We start from the raw sequence: 15,676 nt of genomic DNA, 5'->3' as shown, positions 1-15,676 counted from the left end.
GGAGAGAGCAAGATGTCGAACGTTGCCGTTCGTTTGCTTTGTTTGCTTTGTCGTTAGTTCCGCGCTTTCGCTTGCAGTTCATTCAATGCAATGAGCAAGGTAACGACAAATGAGCAAGGTAACGACACATTTTTTCGTGCGTGCAGCCTGTCAAATCGAATTATAAGACGTTATCACGTCAAAAAAAAAAATCTTGTTCTATAATTTTTTTTTGCGACTCAGACCTGTTAACTTCCGAATGGTAGTCATACATGAATCCATTCTGCTACGGCGGCTGCCGTAAGTTATGAGTAGTTCGACAATTTAAAAATCAAATAAATAGAAAAAAATCAAAACTGCAACCTGTTGCGTTTTATTTTATTTTTAAACTAAATTTCAGTTTTCCGGAATGCCGTTTTGTAGCAACCATAATATTTACTTTACTTTGAAAACTTCTAAGTGGTAGCATTGAATGCTGTGAGAACAATAGGAAAAATACGAAGCGACGAATGAAATTTAAATGTCAAAGGCATAAAGTGCCTTTCTATTCTGTAGCGGCAGTTGTCGAAGCAAAGCAAGTGTGCATTGGATCAGCAGCTAAACAGAGCAAACACACTTCGTGTCCGCCAGCATAACCTCGGCAAACGCATGTCTGCATAGGTGACGGTTATGGTGCCCGCACTCACCGACGGTATCGTAGTCTCTGTGTATTGTCCCTAAGATACACAAAATTGAACAAAACTTATGCCCGTAGTAAACAACTGCTTTCGTTTGGTTACATATTTACATAATACATCGGCTTGTGTGGGTTTTTGTTTGGTTGTATTGACGCAATGTGGCCATTGATATGTTTGCATACACACTTTTACCCACATCCGCGTTATCAGTTACAAATTTTCACATTCAACATTGTTTTAAAGTTATTTTAACAAAAATTAAAATTTTTCTAAGTTTATTTTGAAATGATTGCGAAATATACGGTTTGGCAACACTGTGTGTTCTACGTTCGGTTCTACGTAACTGGAACGACCCGGATTTATATCCGGCCAAGGACTGTCACTTCAGCGGCATTCCTCGTATATAAGCGGGGAATGTTTATGCTGTTACAACAACAACATCAACTGAGCAATCAGCTGATGCGGTTCTACGGGAATTTTCAAAACTCCTGCGATAAAATCCACGATATGGAATGGAAGTAATTTTTCATTTACATGGGGTTCTCATTAGTTTGATCGTAACAGCTGACAGGGGACAGCGTTTACGTCGGTGACTTTTTGCAGCATAAGGCCCTACGGTAGGTCGGTCTGTGTGCGCACACTGAGAATCTTGCAGGGTACTAGCCGTAGCCAACAATATTAGCACCATTCACAATAAATACTCCCAGGCATGCATTTCCCAACTTTTTCTCTCTTGCCGTTTTCGTTTCTATTGTGACTAGTTCATCGCTGCTACTAATGCATTGTTTTCTATCAATTTTTCTATCGGTGTAAAAAATTTTCATTTGTCTTTTAACATTTCAACAATTTACTCACCGACAAACAAGTTCAACGGTATTATGTATTTTTTGGGAAGTGAACAAACATAGAATTGCTTGCATCTGAAAATAAATTATTACGTCTGTGACTTGTTATACCGTGCTAATACTCGATTGAGAAAAAGGCTGCAAAATCCAGGGATCACAATTTTAATCGTACAGCCTCTACAAAAAAGTATGGCCTCAACTTTGCAGCTGGAATTCTCGCAGGCCATGTCTGATTTCAAAACAATGTTCCCAGACATGGATCGCGAAGTTATTGAGGCTGTGTTGCGTGCTAATCAGGGTGCAGTGGATGCCACCATCGATCAGCTGTTAGCAATGTCCACTGATAACCAGAATGAAAAGCTGCGGAATGAATTGGATGCAAACACATCGCCACAACGCAGTCTAATCAATCTGTATGGCACAGATAAGCAACCTGCAACCGCGCAACTAATTGACACTACTGATGGCGGCGACGCGGCAGTACCGAACAATCAGCAAACTGCAGCTGCTGCGGCCAATGCAGTGCTGTTGAATCTCAGTGGCAGTAACGGTGTGAATACATCATCCAATCACAATACAGGGGCATCACCCAAACAACGATTGGTTAGTACCATGTCCAAGTCGTCAACTAGTGCAACCCCAAAACGAAACGTGCATCACGGTACTCAACGTTGGAATCCACCTATGCTCGGTCCACTCCCGCCAGGTTTTCTACGCATCACACCTACTGCTCAGAATGGGGTGGCTCGTGACTTTGACTTGCCGGACGAACAGTTTGCATTGATGTTGCAAAATGAGGAATTCATGAATCAATTGCGATGGAATCAGGAATTTATGAATGCGTTGGAAAAAGAGCAAAGCGGCAAAGCTAAAGGTGAGGATGATGCAGCATTCAAAGAGCGACTAAAGCACATGGGCAAGGTATCACGAAAGAAATTTCTACAAATGGCGCGTGTTTTTACGTGGCAGCGTAATAAAAAAACAACAACAGCCAAACAAATTGACTCGCTGCCATTGAAGGAAGAGCCCAGCGACGATGAGGATCACCATCAGCAACAGCGTAAGTAAAGCGTTAGTTGGAAAAGCAGAATAATTTTTGTTTTAATTTGATATGTAAGTGAGTTAGTTTTAAGTTAATAGTTGTTGGAACATAATATTGTACGAGTTTACGCTTCAATTTCGTTGTTATTCATCTTTTAAGATTATTTTATTTTATTTATTTTTTTTTTTAATGCCGATAAGCATGTTTATTTATATATTTAGGTGTGGTTGTTTATAAACGCGAAATGGAAGATTTTCAAAAGTATGCCAAAGCTTTGAAAACTATAAATTTTATCTTAAGTTTACTTAGTAGTTATCAGAAAATGTTAAGAGTATGTTAAAACGAGTGAATTGCAAAAATGAATGTAGAAATGAGAAGTGCAATAAACGGTACAGCTTGAGGAAACGGTGCTTGAAAATTTACAAAGACATACCTTGGCTTAGAAATTTAGTTGTGTATAGCCTAATAAGCAGTTGTTATTTATCTGAAACGCGGTATATTATGTGATTAAAACAAAAAAAAAAAAATTTAAATTTTGGACTGAGCTAAAATTTGCAAATGTGGCAATGATTATATTTTCGTTATAATTTTAAAATTAGGTATACGATATACATTTTAATTTTATTAGCTATTTGTCGAGATTTTTGGACAATAACCATTATTAAGTTTAGACTTAAGCTGCCGTTGTTATTTTTGTAACAGCATTAAACATTCCCCTTACATTTTTGAGAAATGCTGCTGAAATGGCAGTCCTTGGTCGGATATACATAAATCCGGGACGTTCCGGTAACATAGAACCGACTGCCGGGGGAACGGTAAAACTGTCATCGTGTAGCTTGCTGTTACATATTTTAAACGGCATGGGTGCAAGCATGGCCACGAATGCTTCCTTATAGTCAAATACGAATCTCAGTGCAATGTTAGTTAGTTTATCAACACAAATACCGGCTTCTCCCTAATGTCATGCTTGCATCTATTGGGATTTGTTTTTACCTAAAAATACTTGACAGAACTGAATATATACACAATTTGTTAGAATATCAGCACCAAGGCCATATGTATTTCACAAAATTCACCTGCAAATATGAACGAAGCGAAACTATTATAAAGAACTTAAAATGTGAAAAGTAAAGAATATGTTTAAAAAGCTAGTATGAAATTCTTAGAAAAAACCATAAAATCTTAACAATATGCAAGTCGAATAATGAAAGTAAAAAAACGAACTCTTGCAAGGATGCGCATAGAATTACCAGACATTTGGTTTATTCGTGTTGGTTTAGGTGAAAAATGTTTTCAATATTAATTTTTTATCAAGACGTTAATTCTTCTAACCTAATTTGGGTATAATGCAAATGTAAACACATATAAGTACATATATGAAAATAACTAAAATGCTAATTAAACAATGATATTGTAGATTGGATAGTCCTTAAAACATCTCTAGGCACAGTTAAATTTATAACATGAAAACTATGTATATTGTATCATATTTTCCGTCAACTAATTGCAATAGAGGTTACTTGTCGTACATGAACAAACAATTTGCTTACTATTATTCAATAAGTAAACACCTCCACATAAAATAAAAAATTTTAATCCAAATTTGAAGTAATTAAAAATATTATATCTGACGTTCAGAAGTAATGCCATTTACAAAGTTCACACATCCAAAACTAAGTTTTCAATTACTTTTTCGTTTCGTTTTTTACTTCAATTTTATATGAAAGTTTTAGATCTAATCGTAGTAGTCTCTTTCACAAAATTCACACATTCTTAACTACATTTTACTTTTATTTTTTAGAGTTTTTGTGTTTGTTTTTTTTTTATTATTTATTTTGATTATTTTATTTTTTTTTTTTATTATTTATTTTGATTATTTTTTTTTTTTACATATATATATTTGGTTGGAAATCGTTTTAATTGTTTACATAAAATTAAACTCTATCAAAAAACAATACAATTGAAAAATGTGTAATGAACTGACACTTTTCCTGTCTTGCGAATTTAAATGTTGAGTGGAGTGCATATTAGTGTCGAGATTGCAAACCTAAAATGTATGTAATATTGTTTTTTCGATGCTCCCTAAATTTGCATATCATATGAATGTATATAGTGCCAAATACTACATTTTTTTAACTATGCCACTCAACGGCCTTTCAAATAAAATGTATTTTAAAAAGTATTTATACGGTCACCTTGGTTCTTGATATTTCGAAGTAACACTTTTTTATGTAATGTATTTAAGTTTTATATTTTAAAATGTTATATATACATTGTGATATATATTGAATATTTCAAAACACCTTTACTCCAATTACTTTTAAAAATGATGATTGAAAATAAACTTGAATTTTTAAATTGTAGTAGCTAATTGTAATCCAAAAGAAGCAGAAAAATCGATGTAGACTAAATTATTAAAGTTTTGTTAGTCTAATGATTTCTGTATGCTAAAATACTTTGACGAAGTGGCATACAAATATGCACAATACATATGTATGTATGCAAAAGAACAAAATTTGCACTTCGTCCAAAAACATACAAAAAAAAATAAAAGTTTGTTAAAATTTTATCGGAATCAGTGCAAAACGAACTCAATTAAGATTGATAAATTTGTGAATATGTTGATAGTATTTACTTAAGAAATCATATTAACTTATGAAATTGTATGTATTTATTTTAAATTGCAATCTATTAAATTAAAATAATAAGTTCCATCTTAAAAAATGCAAAATTTACAAAAACTGAGATGAGAACAAAACTTGTAATTTGCCTCCCTCTAACTCTGTACGTAAAAAAATAAACCTTTAGAGTTATATAAAGTACATATAAACATATTGTGAAGAAAATACAGCATAAAAAGTATAGTAAATAGTCAGCACTTACATACATATTAATATATTCTTACTACATACACGTACGCATATAAACTCTGATAAAAGAAAAGGTTGGAGAATTGCATAATTACAAAAAGCCATGAAAAAAGTCATAATATAATTATGTATTTATGTATAGATAAGCTTTACCAAGAATCTAATAAAGAGAAACGAATAAATGTTACTCAAAACTTAAAGCCACGTTGTTTACACTCAGATAGTGTTGCTGTTGTTGTAGCAACATAAACATTCCCCACACACATTTATGGAGAATGCTACTGAAGTAGCAGTCCTTAGCCGGATATAAATCCGGGTCCTTCCGGTTGCGTAGACTGACTGTCGTGGGAGAGAGATAGTGTTGTTAGTGTTGTTGCTGTAGCAGTAACTTTTCCCGGTAATTTGCTGTTTCGACAGGTTGGGTTCAGAGGGAGAGGGGTGTTAGATGAGTGGGTTTGATGGGACATGTTAAAAGGTGGTTAGTGTCATGCGGGGTGCCTTCACATGCCGGATATATGCTTAGGATGTCGATTCTGGATAGGTAGGAGTTTTACCTGCTACAGTATCCAGAACGTAATTATGCCAGACAGATGTGTTCATAGTGATTGGTGTCCTCAAAAATTACTTGACAAGCAAGCAAATGTAGTTAAGATGTTTGGGCGAAGAAAAGTTTGTAAATGGTTGTATGTGTGTATGTGCCTGCATTTTTGTAAAATTGTATGGTTTGGAAAAATTCTGGAAAAGTGGCAATGCCTTGCCCACTTTTGAGTAAAAATACACATCTTGTTAACTACTTAAGGGGTTAGGGGTAGTCAGAGGCCCGAAAAAATGATGAGTTTCAATCATTTTTTTTTTTGCTAGTTAATTGCTTTATTTTACAAAAATAAAACCATAGCATTAATACATCATGTTTCGTCTAGACTTTAGCAAAATATCATAAACAAAAAATAATTAATAATTGTAAAAGTTATCGCTGCATGTGTGGAGCCCGTTTCTCCAGAAGATTTTTGCGATGATCATCACAAGTCCCTTGAAATTCATCTAAAATCAATCGGACAAGAGAAATTAGTTTTATTAATAGATAATCTCGTACCTGATCGAAGCTTTTTTTCAAAACTAACAATATGGCGGCCTCGGGAAATATTTTTCAGATCTTTGAGAAAAAAACTCTGAAAAAAAAACCTTCGATAATTTTTTTATCTTTTTCAATAGCACCCAAGTGGTGTGCGTCTTGATGTTGTTGAACTGGAATTTATTTTTTTTTTCTTAAAGTATAATATCTTAAAAGAGAAAAAAAAATCAAATTTTTTGAAAATTCTGAGAACCCCTAACCCCTTAACAAAACTTGTCCCCACCTCATTTAAATCCGAGATCATTGAGATCGTGTAACTCAGACCTTCTTCTTCTTGTCTTCACAGTCCATAGTGGACCATTGCTTCATCAATAATTTTTCTCCACTTTATTCTATCCATGGCCTCATCTCTCCAGATGTGTACGTTAATTTCCTCAAGATCTGATTCGACATCATTGGACCATCTCTTTCTCGAGCGCCCTCTTTTTCTTCCTCCAATGGGTGTTAAAATAAAAGCTTTCCCAGCATTTCGCTCTTTCGGCATGAGCAGTACGTGCCCAATCCATTTAATCCGTTGGGCTTTGACCCATTTATATATTAAGACCAAACTTCCGTCCGTCCACCTGATGTTACAAGCCATTGCCATCTTTGCCTTCACATGAGTTTGTTTGATTCCAAAAATTTAGCAGCCAGCCAAATTATATTTTACAAAATATGCGCGGGTATATAAAGTTCGTTCCGGACTGAATTCAACCTTTCTCACTTATTTTTATTATTATTATGTCTATGCTTTGGTTAAAATGTTACTTTTGTAATATTTTATTTACTCATTTTATTGTTACACGATTAATTCTAAATATAGTAAACATCTTTGTTTACATGCTTTGTAGACAACCAACGAATGAACTTCGCTATCTGTTGTGCAATTTTGTATTTTACTGAGTTGTCTCGTTGTGGTGACGCCCGTAATTTATTTATAATGTCTTCCCATATTCCATGCACAGAGACAGTGCCGTTCCATACAATTTAAATTCGTTGTTGTTGTTGTTGTTGTTGTTGTTGTTGTTGTTGTTGTTGTTGTTGTTGTTGTAGCGGCTTACTAAATTCGTCTTTTGGTTCGCCTGTCTGTGGTTTGCTTTGACACGATCACAAATTTCGTTCAAAGGTTAGTAACATACTCGTATGTGCATATGTATGCATGTACGAGTATGTATAGGCATGCATAGTTATATATGTGTCTTAAGTCTATAATTTTTATTGCTATCATTCCAGAAAAGGCTGAACATTTTACTTTGGGCTTCCGTTACTCCACCACCACTCTCAATTTCTTCGTCAGTCGATGGAGTACATCGGGAAGCTCACTCAAAACAATTGTGCCTGCATAATTACAAATGAACAAATATACTTACATACGTATCACCACTTGTGTATATGCATGCGATTTGCCCAAGTATTGGTTACAAACGCCAATGGAATTTTAAAACGCCTTTAATTTGCTTCATTCTCCCTCAACTATTGAAAAGTATATACGAGTATGTACGTGTGTACAAAAAATATATATATACATATGTTTGTATATAAAGTACTTACATTGTGATGCTCCATCAATTTACTTCGGCGTTGGACCCAAGACCAACAACTCGATTCACTGTCAGCTTAATTTGGAATTACACTTGGAATTTACACTTGTAGTGTATAAACGATCCTGCTTACTCAGAATTTATAACAAAAAATTAATAAATTAGCAAATGCAATATTATAAATATAAAAAAAAAATTGTTTGTATGAAATGGCTCACAAATTGAAGAAAGTATTGATAGATTTGTATTATACGTCCACTAAAATAACCTAAGCAGTTCAACTCAAACGACGATCCCACAGTCAGTGGCAACGACATCGACTGTAAATATTATACCGTTGTATTAAGTTGTTTTTTTTTATTATCTATATTTCTTCAATTGGTGATGCCCTGCCCTTCTGTAAAATGCCGGCCGGCTCAATTGCTAGTGAGCCAGCTACTATTCCGGCAAATAGGCGCAACACATGCACACTCATGGCTTGTATATCACACAAGCTTCGGGTGCGGGTTGTTTTCGGGTGCGATATATGTTCTACAAACTCATGGCGAAGAATTTGAAAGCAGCATTGCAATAGCGATATGTAATATACATATAATACATATGTATATACCTAAACATACATATATAGGGTCAGCCACCGGTTGGTTGATTATGAAACAAACCAGGTTATTTTTACACTCATAGCCGTCGGAAAATCTTACGTTTTTGACCAATTGAAAACTTAATTCTGGAGTGATTCATGTGTTGTCCAAGGCGTGCGAATATTGAAAAGATGAATCAGCAGAGGTCAACAGTTTAAAACCGATTTTGGAGTATTGACATCATTGGCCTTTTTTCTAAGTAACTGCTGGAAACGCCATTTCGTTTACGAAGCCATAATTTGTATGTGGAGTTTCGTTAAACATAGATGCTATGCGAATAATCCGGAAACGATCCAAATCTTACATATATCATCAAATAAAGTTTTAAGATAAAGATATCACAAAGAATATCAAAATTGCTGAAAAACTTTCAAGTATGCAGTTTTGTAGATCATTGAATTTTGATATAATAAAGTGCAAATTTAGTAGTTCAAAAATTACATTGATTTTAAAAAATGTTTTCTGCTGACGGTGCTGGGTGTTTTCTTCCATGTAAAAAATGTGGAGTAGGCGTTAAATGCAGGAAATTCACAATACCGTGACTGAAAAAAGTTCCCAGAATTAGTGTGATTTTTGATCTACTTGAAACTTTCTCTTCTAAAATTAAATGCGCTTTAAAATTACATACTTGCAGTTTTTCAGTAGAAAATTTTTAATTTTGATGATAATTAGAAAATTCTTGCGAATTTTATACAAAGTTTGAAAATTTGCTTTTAAAGGTTTTTGTTGTAGTATGAACTGTGTTTTTATAAAAGAATAATTGAAATTAAAAAGTAAATAAATAAATAAATAGCCAAAACTTGACAATATATGTATGGTGTACACTTTCTTTTGACGTTGACTGTATATACCACTTTTTGCGTGTTTGTCCTCCTCATATTATATTTGTGGAGTGCGTCTTGATGTTTTCCACAAATACAGGGACTTAAAAAAAATATACTGCCTCCGCAGACGATTTCTTGAAAAGCTTTTTCGTGTCAGAATTACACTCGAAGGCTTGCCATTACCTACCGCGGAGTGGCCGCTATCAGAAAAAACTCCTTTTCTATCATTTGGTGTTTCATACCCCCGTTACCGAATGATAGTCACGCAGCAACTTATAGGGCTGGGGCAGCAATTTCCATACTACTACCTCCTTAAATATTTATTATATTTTATATTTATGTATATTTATTTTTTTATATGCATATATATAATACATATTATATAAAAACAAAATTCCGAATTATTGTGGACCCTATAATTGCTTGTTTCGGTGATGTGTGTTCTGATGTTGTCCAACAAATGAAGATTTTTATAGCTCAATGTCGACTCCAAACGGTAAATAGCTTTTGCGAGAAGTTCTTTCATGACCGAAATAAACTCGAAGGTGTGCAATTGCCTTCCAAGAGCCTGCCACTAAAACTCTTTATAATTTGGTGTTCAGCGAATGGCCCACCCTTTGCCAGTGCTAATAACTTGGGCATCAAAATATATAAAAAATACTATACATAAACGCATATAAGCACACTTAACTGGCACTGCATTGATGAAAAATATTTCTTCTTATGTTATCTTATCGCATTGCTCAAATGAACTATACAGAGCTTAATCAAGCGGGCTTTGACCGTGCTCCTTTACCACGAAGCTGAGTTCGTTACGTCGTAATCAGCATAGCAGGAAAATAAATGTGTCACTTGAAAATTTGAATTTTTCAAATTTATTTCATTTAATGCATAAAATTTAAAAATTCAATAGACGTGTTTTATAGATGATGTTAATCCTTTTTTTACAGACATTGTAGAGGCCTAAAAAAACCATGAAACACTTCTCTCAAGCTACATGTTGCATATGTATATGTATGAATATAGATTTTGAAATCCGCGCTTATTAAATTGTGGCTTTTCACTAGTCAATAAAGAAATGTTTAAGAAATATTCTTCCAGACTTTATCAACCTTCTGTGGAGATTATAACTATTCTCAAGCATACAAACACGTTGAAAATGGCGGATTATCAAAGACTTTGGTTCACGTACTTTTTCCAACAATATAAAATATAACTACCAACGTTGAAACGGACCTACATATATTAGAAGAACGACTTAAATTTTCATTGATATTCTGTCAAATGCACAAAAACTTAATAGAAATGTTTTAGGATATTGCAACATCAGCAACAACAATTTTCCAAAGAAAGTATCTCATCATAACTATTTTTTGGTGGCAGTACTATTTAGTCCTGCCATAAGTTCTGTTACAAGTTCAATCTGTTAAAGGTATGAAATAATAATACGTTTTTAATGAAGCTAGTTTTACTTAATCATGTAAATATAAGAAAATATATATTTTGCAATTTTCATTCAAAATAGTCATCATTTGCTTTCACACAAGCCTTGAAACGATTAGGTCATTCAGCTATTGCAGTACGCACGGTTTCCATGGATATTGACTCGAACCAAAGATTGTTTGCAACTATTAAAATTTCTTAGAGGTCTTCGACAGGCCACATTCTCAAATTCTGACCACAAACTGTACTCCAATGGACTAAGATCTGGATTTCCAGACGACCAATCTTCCGCGCTTATGAACCCAGAAATATTGTTTTTTACTCACTGCTGGGTGGTTTTTGCCTTATGGGCTGGACCGCAATTTTGCTGCAAAATCCAACGCTCTCCATTGAAGAGAGTACTGCTCAACTGCTTCACCACGCCTTTTAAGACATCCTCCTGGTACACTTTTGCCCCGATCTTAACCCCTGTATGCTGGCCACTCTGAACCCTTGAAACAACATTTTAAGCGACTTTAGAAGTTTTAGCATAGATTTTGTCGTTTTGCTTATTAAAGACTTCTTCAACAATGAAACAAAAAAATTTCTCATCTGTGAATAGAATATTTCCAAGCCATTGACAGCGTGCCACCAAAGAAGCCGCTTGCATCTGTCGAGTCTAATTTTCTTCAAGCGCGTTGTAAAAAGGTGACCAGTTGTATGACGGAAGGCTTTTATGTGGAGATCATCTCTAATTAGTCTTGACCTGGATCTGGTCGATACATCCATTATCCTGGACATGTATTTCTGCTTTCTAAGGGTATTTCCGCGAATTCTTTCTTGAACGGCTTTTATGACTGCACTGGTTAGAACCACGCGAGGATAACCACTTCTTTTTCTGTCTGTCACTTCAGACGTTTGGGAATAAGGTTTTATTATGCAAACATTCTCGAAATATTATGTTTTTTCAGCAATTCGTAAATCTCACTTGCACTTTTACCACACTTATGTAATGCAATCCATGCAATGCCATTTTCCTTAGCTCCCCACTCCATTGTTAACCGGCGCAATTTGCCACGAAACTGGGTATAATTTATGAGTAGGCAATGCATACGAACAAATGCAAGAATAATGGAACTTTTTTCTGCGAATTTGTTCTCGCGCATGCATTGTAAAATTTGTCACAAAATGTATGGCAAGACTAAGTAATTATAATGAAACTTTATTGTATGTTTAATATTTTCAATTTTTTTTGCTTTTATTATTATAAACGTAATACATTTAATTAATATTTAGAAGATAATAAATCTATTTCTCTTATTTTTTTCTTTTTGTTACACTTTAATTCTTGATTTATGCATTTGCTTCTATTTTCTGATATTATATTTTTGCGATTTGCAATTTTTTTTAATTATTTTTACCGTTCACAATTGTTTTTAGATCATTATACATATTAAATTTGTTTTGCTGTTACTAAAAATGTGTCATATACCACGCAGCAATTAAAAACAAATTCAAAATATACGGGGATTTTAAGTCTTTACCATTTTAATTTGTTACGCAACGTTTCATTACATTTATTTTAGATTTATACAATTCTTCATAATGCTAGAAAACATCAATTTATTAATCAAATAATTTATTAATAAAAAGTAGCTACTATGTATTTCACATACATACATACATATGTATGTGTTTTGATTGTTTCGTGAAGGGATCGTTGGTCTGGCAATCGCAACAGGTATTTCCTTTTGTCACGGATACTGCTCTGGTCTTGATGTATGGGCTCGACTATAGTATGCATGAGTACGATAAACTGATTTGTTATGGTTTTCATTTTTTATAGGGCACATGGGAATCGTTATTTTTTTTGACAGTGCTGTTACATTACTTCTATATAATCATTAATTAACGGCGAAACGAAATTGATAGAAGACTAGCAATAAAAATGCCGGTCTATTTGGATTGTACATACAAATATGTGCCTTAAATGGCAAAAATTCTTATTCTCTCATCACTTTACATCCGTTAATTTTTTTTATATTTTATTTATTTGCTTGGCATTTACTTCGCTTAGGTTTTAAAGTCAAAACGGCTACCCGAACTATTACGATTTGGCCTACGTACTTTCGGTTATGGCTAACAACATTTCAGTTTTAACGTAAAAATATACCAAGAGTGTAATCAAAAACATTTTTACGTCACATAAATGGAATTTGAAGTTTTATAGCAATAGCAATAAGAACATGATTAAGAAAACTTTACAACCGTTGAAACACTTTGTATGAAATCATACGAGCAACATAGTTTTAACTGCATAAGTAAAAAGTGTGCAAGATCGTTTTGACTTTACCAGGACCATAATATACATTCCTTTCCTACTTACAAGCGTTAATTCAAAACTAACATCTGCTTAAGTTTTGTCTTAGCTATAGATATTTTGTAAATTTGTAAAATAGTAGCAAAGTAGTATTTTTTGTAAATTGTAAAAACGGTTTTGAATTATTTCGACAACGCGGCTTTCTTTTTTACTGAGTTTGTTTTACATGGAGTTTCACTTAAACGCTACTAAATTTTTGCGCTTAGACTTGCCTTTTGGTTTCATACAGAATAAGGTATAATATTGAGAGGAAACAATATTAATTTATATTGTTGAGAAAATGAACAAATTAGCTTGGCATTCTAAAATATGCGCCCATGAGTGAATGTATGTAATTAATTATTATTTTTTGTCTATACCATCATATTACAAGTATTCCATTTTTTGTTTTCAATATATATATCTAAAGAGAGACAGCGAGAAGGAAGGTGGACTGCGTAAAAATCCACATTTAATCGCAATGCTTTTCTCAAAATTTCCTTGGTACTTAAATATTTTCTTATAGATCCTCACTATTTATTTATTTTCTTCATTCATTACCATAATTCCTTTATAAATTTGTTTTAAAATTGTAGTCTTATAGTAGAACACATAAGGACTTTTTAGGTTTTTTCTGTTTCTTTTCGGGCGATTTTTTATTGATCTGCCTAACCAGATCATAGAAAATATCATTTACATTGACTTTAGCTTTGGCTGATGTTTCCATAAAGGCGCAGTTAAATTGAGTGGCTAGACTTTTACCCAGTTCTTTGCCCACGACACGCTCGTCTTCCAAGTCACATTTATTACCCACCAGCACCATAGGTACATCATCTGTATCTTTCACACGCAGAATTTGTTCGCGTAAATCTTGTAAATCATTGAATGTTGATTGTGCTGTTATGGAATATACGAGGACGAAGCCTTGTCCATTTTTCATATAAAGATCACGCATTGCGGTAAATTGTTCTGTACCAGCAGTGTCGAGTATCTCCAGCATGCATTGCTGCCCATCTACTTCCACCTGCTTACGGTAGCTGTCCTCGATTGTGGGATCATACTTCTCTACGAATATTCCCTGCACAAATTGTACGGTTAAGGCGGATTTGCCCACACCTCCACTGCCCAGCACAACAATTTTGTACTCGCGCATAGCGTTAACTATAGATGGACGTGTTCAGCTGCTTCTTATTATGTATGGTTGCTAATAAGAGATGGCTCGCAAATTTATGCTTCGTCGTGTACTACAAATGAAAACGTAATTGCAAATTTCCTTTGTTACCGTAATCACTTTGCGTTTACAGTCACACTTTTGTTTCTAATTCTCTCGATTACTGTGCCGTTCGCTTCTAAATGGTATTGGCAAATATTGTTTCTGACCTTCTACTTTGGTTCTGAATATTATATTTTACGATATGGTAAATTTTCGTTACTTGCACTTTGCTTCTTCTTCACGCTGTTAGTATTCTCATTAAGTTATTTGACTTATCACTTCATCAGTTTATTTTTCTTGGAAATCACAAATCGGAAGCACAATCCAAATGTTAACCCCTATTCCAGCATACAAAAAAGAAAAATAACAGAGTGAATTAATTAAACGAAATTCTCGCTGGATATTCAATTAATTAACTTATCACAATCACATTTTCGGATCAACTTCAACTTCATCATGTTAATATGACTCATTTTGTCCCTTCCACTTTACCTTCTTTCTTCCAGCCGCTGTTGCCGTTGTCGTTAGCGACTACGCTATATGCACCTCCAATGCTACCTCAACTTCACTCAAATTTGATGACTGCGCCTCTCTCCTACGTTTCTCTGTTGCTTCCAACTGAGGCGCCTGCCTGGTTTTTCCTTTTTCCTTCTATCTGCTCGTTCTTTATTCTTAAATTCGCTGCCTTTTCAAAAAACGAATTTTGTGTCAAATAATTCGACCTGCACTAAACCAGCGAATAAACTGACCTGTTCCGAATGCCAATCACAAAATGGAATGTGAAAATGCAATTTCTGCTGAGTTTTTGGAATTTCCACTTTTAGTTTTAATATTCTTGCTACACTTTTATGCGCTACCCAAACGCATTTTTACTGGTAAGGTATTAATTAAAATTTATTTGTTTGTTAATTTCTTTTTAATATGAAAATCACGAATTACGACCACAAATTTTCTGTATCTTTGCGCGACGCGTCACAGCAAGGTTGCATCCATTAACTACGAGTACTTTGACAGAAAAAATAGCGAGCAGAGAAGTAAAGTCGTCTACTCGCCGATAAATGGTAGTAGTGTGTTCTTAAATGGATTAAGAATTAACAACATTCAAATTAAACGATTTTCATTTTTACATTTATGCCATAAATTTATAATTAC

General features: G+C 34.0%; 2 protein-coding genes across 4 annotated transcripts; one reads left to right on the top strand and one right to left on the bottom strand.

Annotated features, from left to right (window-relative positions):
• Positions 1 to 1,410: 1,410 nt before the first annotated feature.
• Positions 1,411 to 4,043, top strand: LOC129241161 (CUE domain-containing protein 1). Its single transcript, XM_054877350.1, has one exon. The coding sequence runs from the start codon at positions 1,691 to 1,693 to the stop codon at positions 2,567 to 2,569; it is 879 nt and encodes a 292-aa protein (XP_054733325.1). The 5' UTR covers positions 1,411 to 1,690; the 3' UTR covers positions 2,570 to 4,043.
• Positions 4,044 to 12,184: 8,141 nt separating this feature from the next.
• On the bottom strand, positions 12,185 to 15,528 carry LOC129240985 (ras-related protein Rap1). Of its 3 annotated transcripts, none has more exons than XM_054877091.1 (3): positions 15,274 to 15,528; positions 15,017 to 15,209; positions 12,185 to 14,862 (listed from the first exon to the last, which is right to left on the bottom strand). In XM_054877091.1, the coding sequence occupies exon 3, from the start codon at positions 14,462 to 14,464 to the stop codon at positions 13,910 to 13,912; it is 555 nt and encodes a 184-aa protein (XP_054733066.1). In that variant the 5' UTR covers positions 14,465 to 14,862; positions 15,017 to 15,209; positions 15,274 to 15,528; the 3' UTR covers positions 12,185 to 13,909. The 3 variants fall into 3 exon arrangements, with proteins under 3 accessions (XP_054733066.1, XP_054733067.1, XP_054733068.1); XM_054877092.1 differs by having other exon boundaries at positions 15,017 to 15,205; XM_054877093.1 differs by lacking the exons at positions 15,017 to 15,209; positions 15,274 to 15,528 and adding an exon at positions 14,942 to 14,988.
• Between the last annotated feature and the right edge of the window lie 148 nt (positions 15,529 to 15,676).

Source organism: Anastrepha obliqua, chromosome 3, assembly GCF_027943255.1.
Source record: "Anastrepha obliqua isolate idAnaObli1 chromosome 3, idAnaObli1_1.0, whole genome shotgun sequence".
Classification (NCBI taxonomy): domain Eukaryota; kingdom Metazoa; phylum Arthropoda; class Insecta; order Diptera; family Tephritidae; genus Anastrepha; species Anastrepha obliqua.
Note: the sequence above shows the minus strand (reverse complement) of the source record. Positions and strands in the feature narration are given on the sequence as shown.

Coding starts and splice junctions, on each gene's coding strand:
- LOC129240985 (XM_054877091.1), bottom strand. CDS start 14,464: ATGCGCGAGTACAAAATTGTTGTGCTGGGCAGTGGAGGTGTGGGCAAA.
- LOC129241161 (XM_054877350.1), top strand. CDS start 1,691: ATGGCCTCAACTTTGCAGCTGGAATTCTCGCAGGCCATGTCTGATTTC.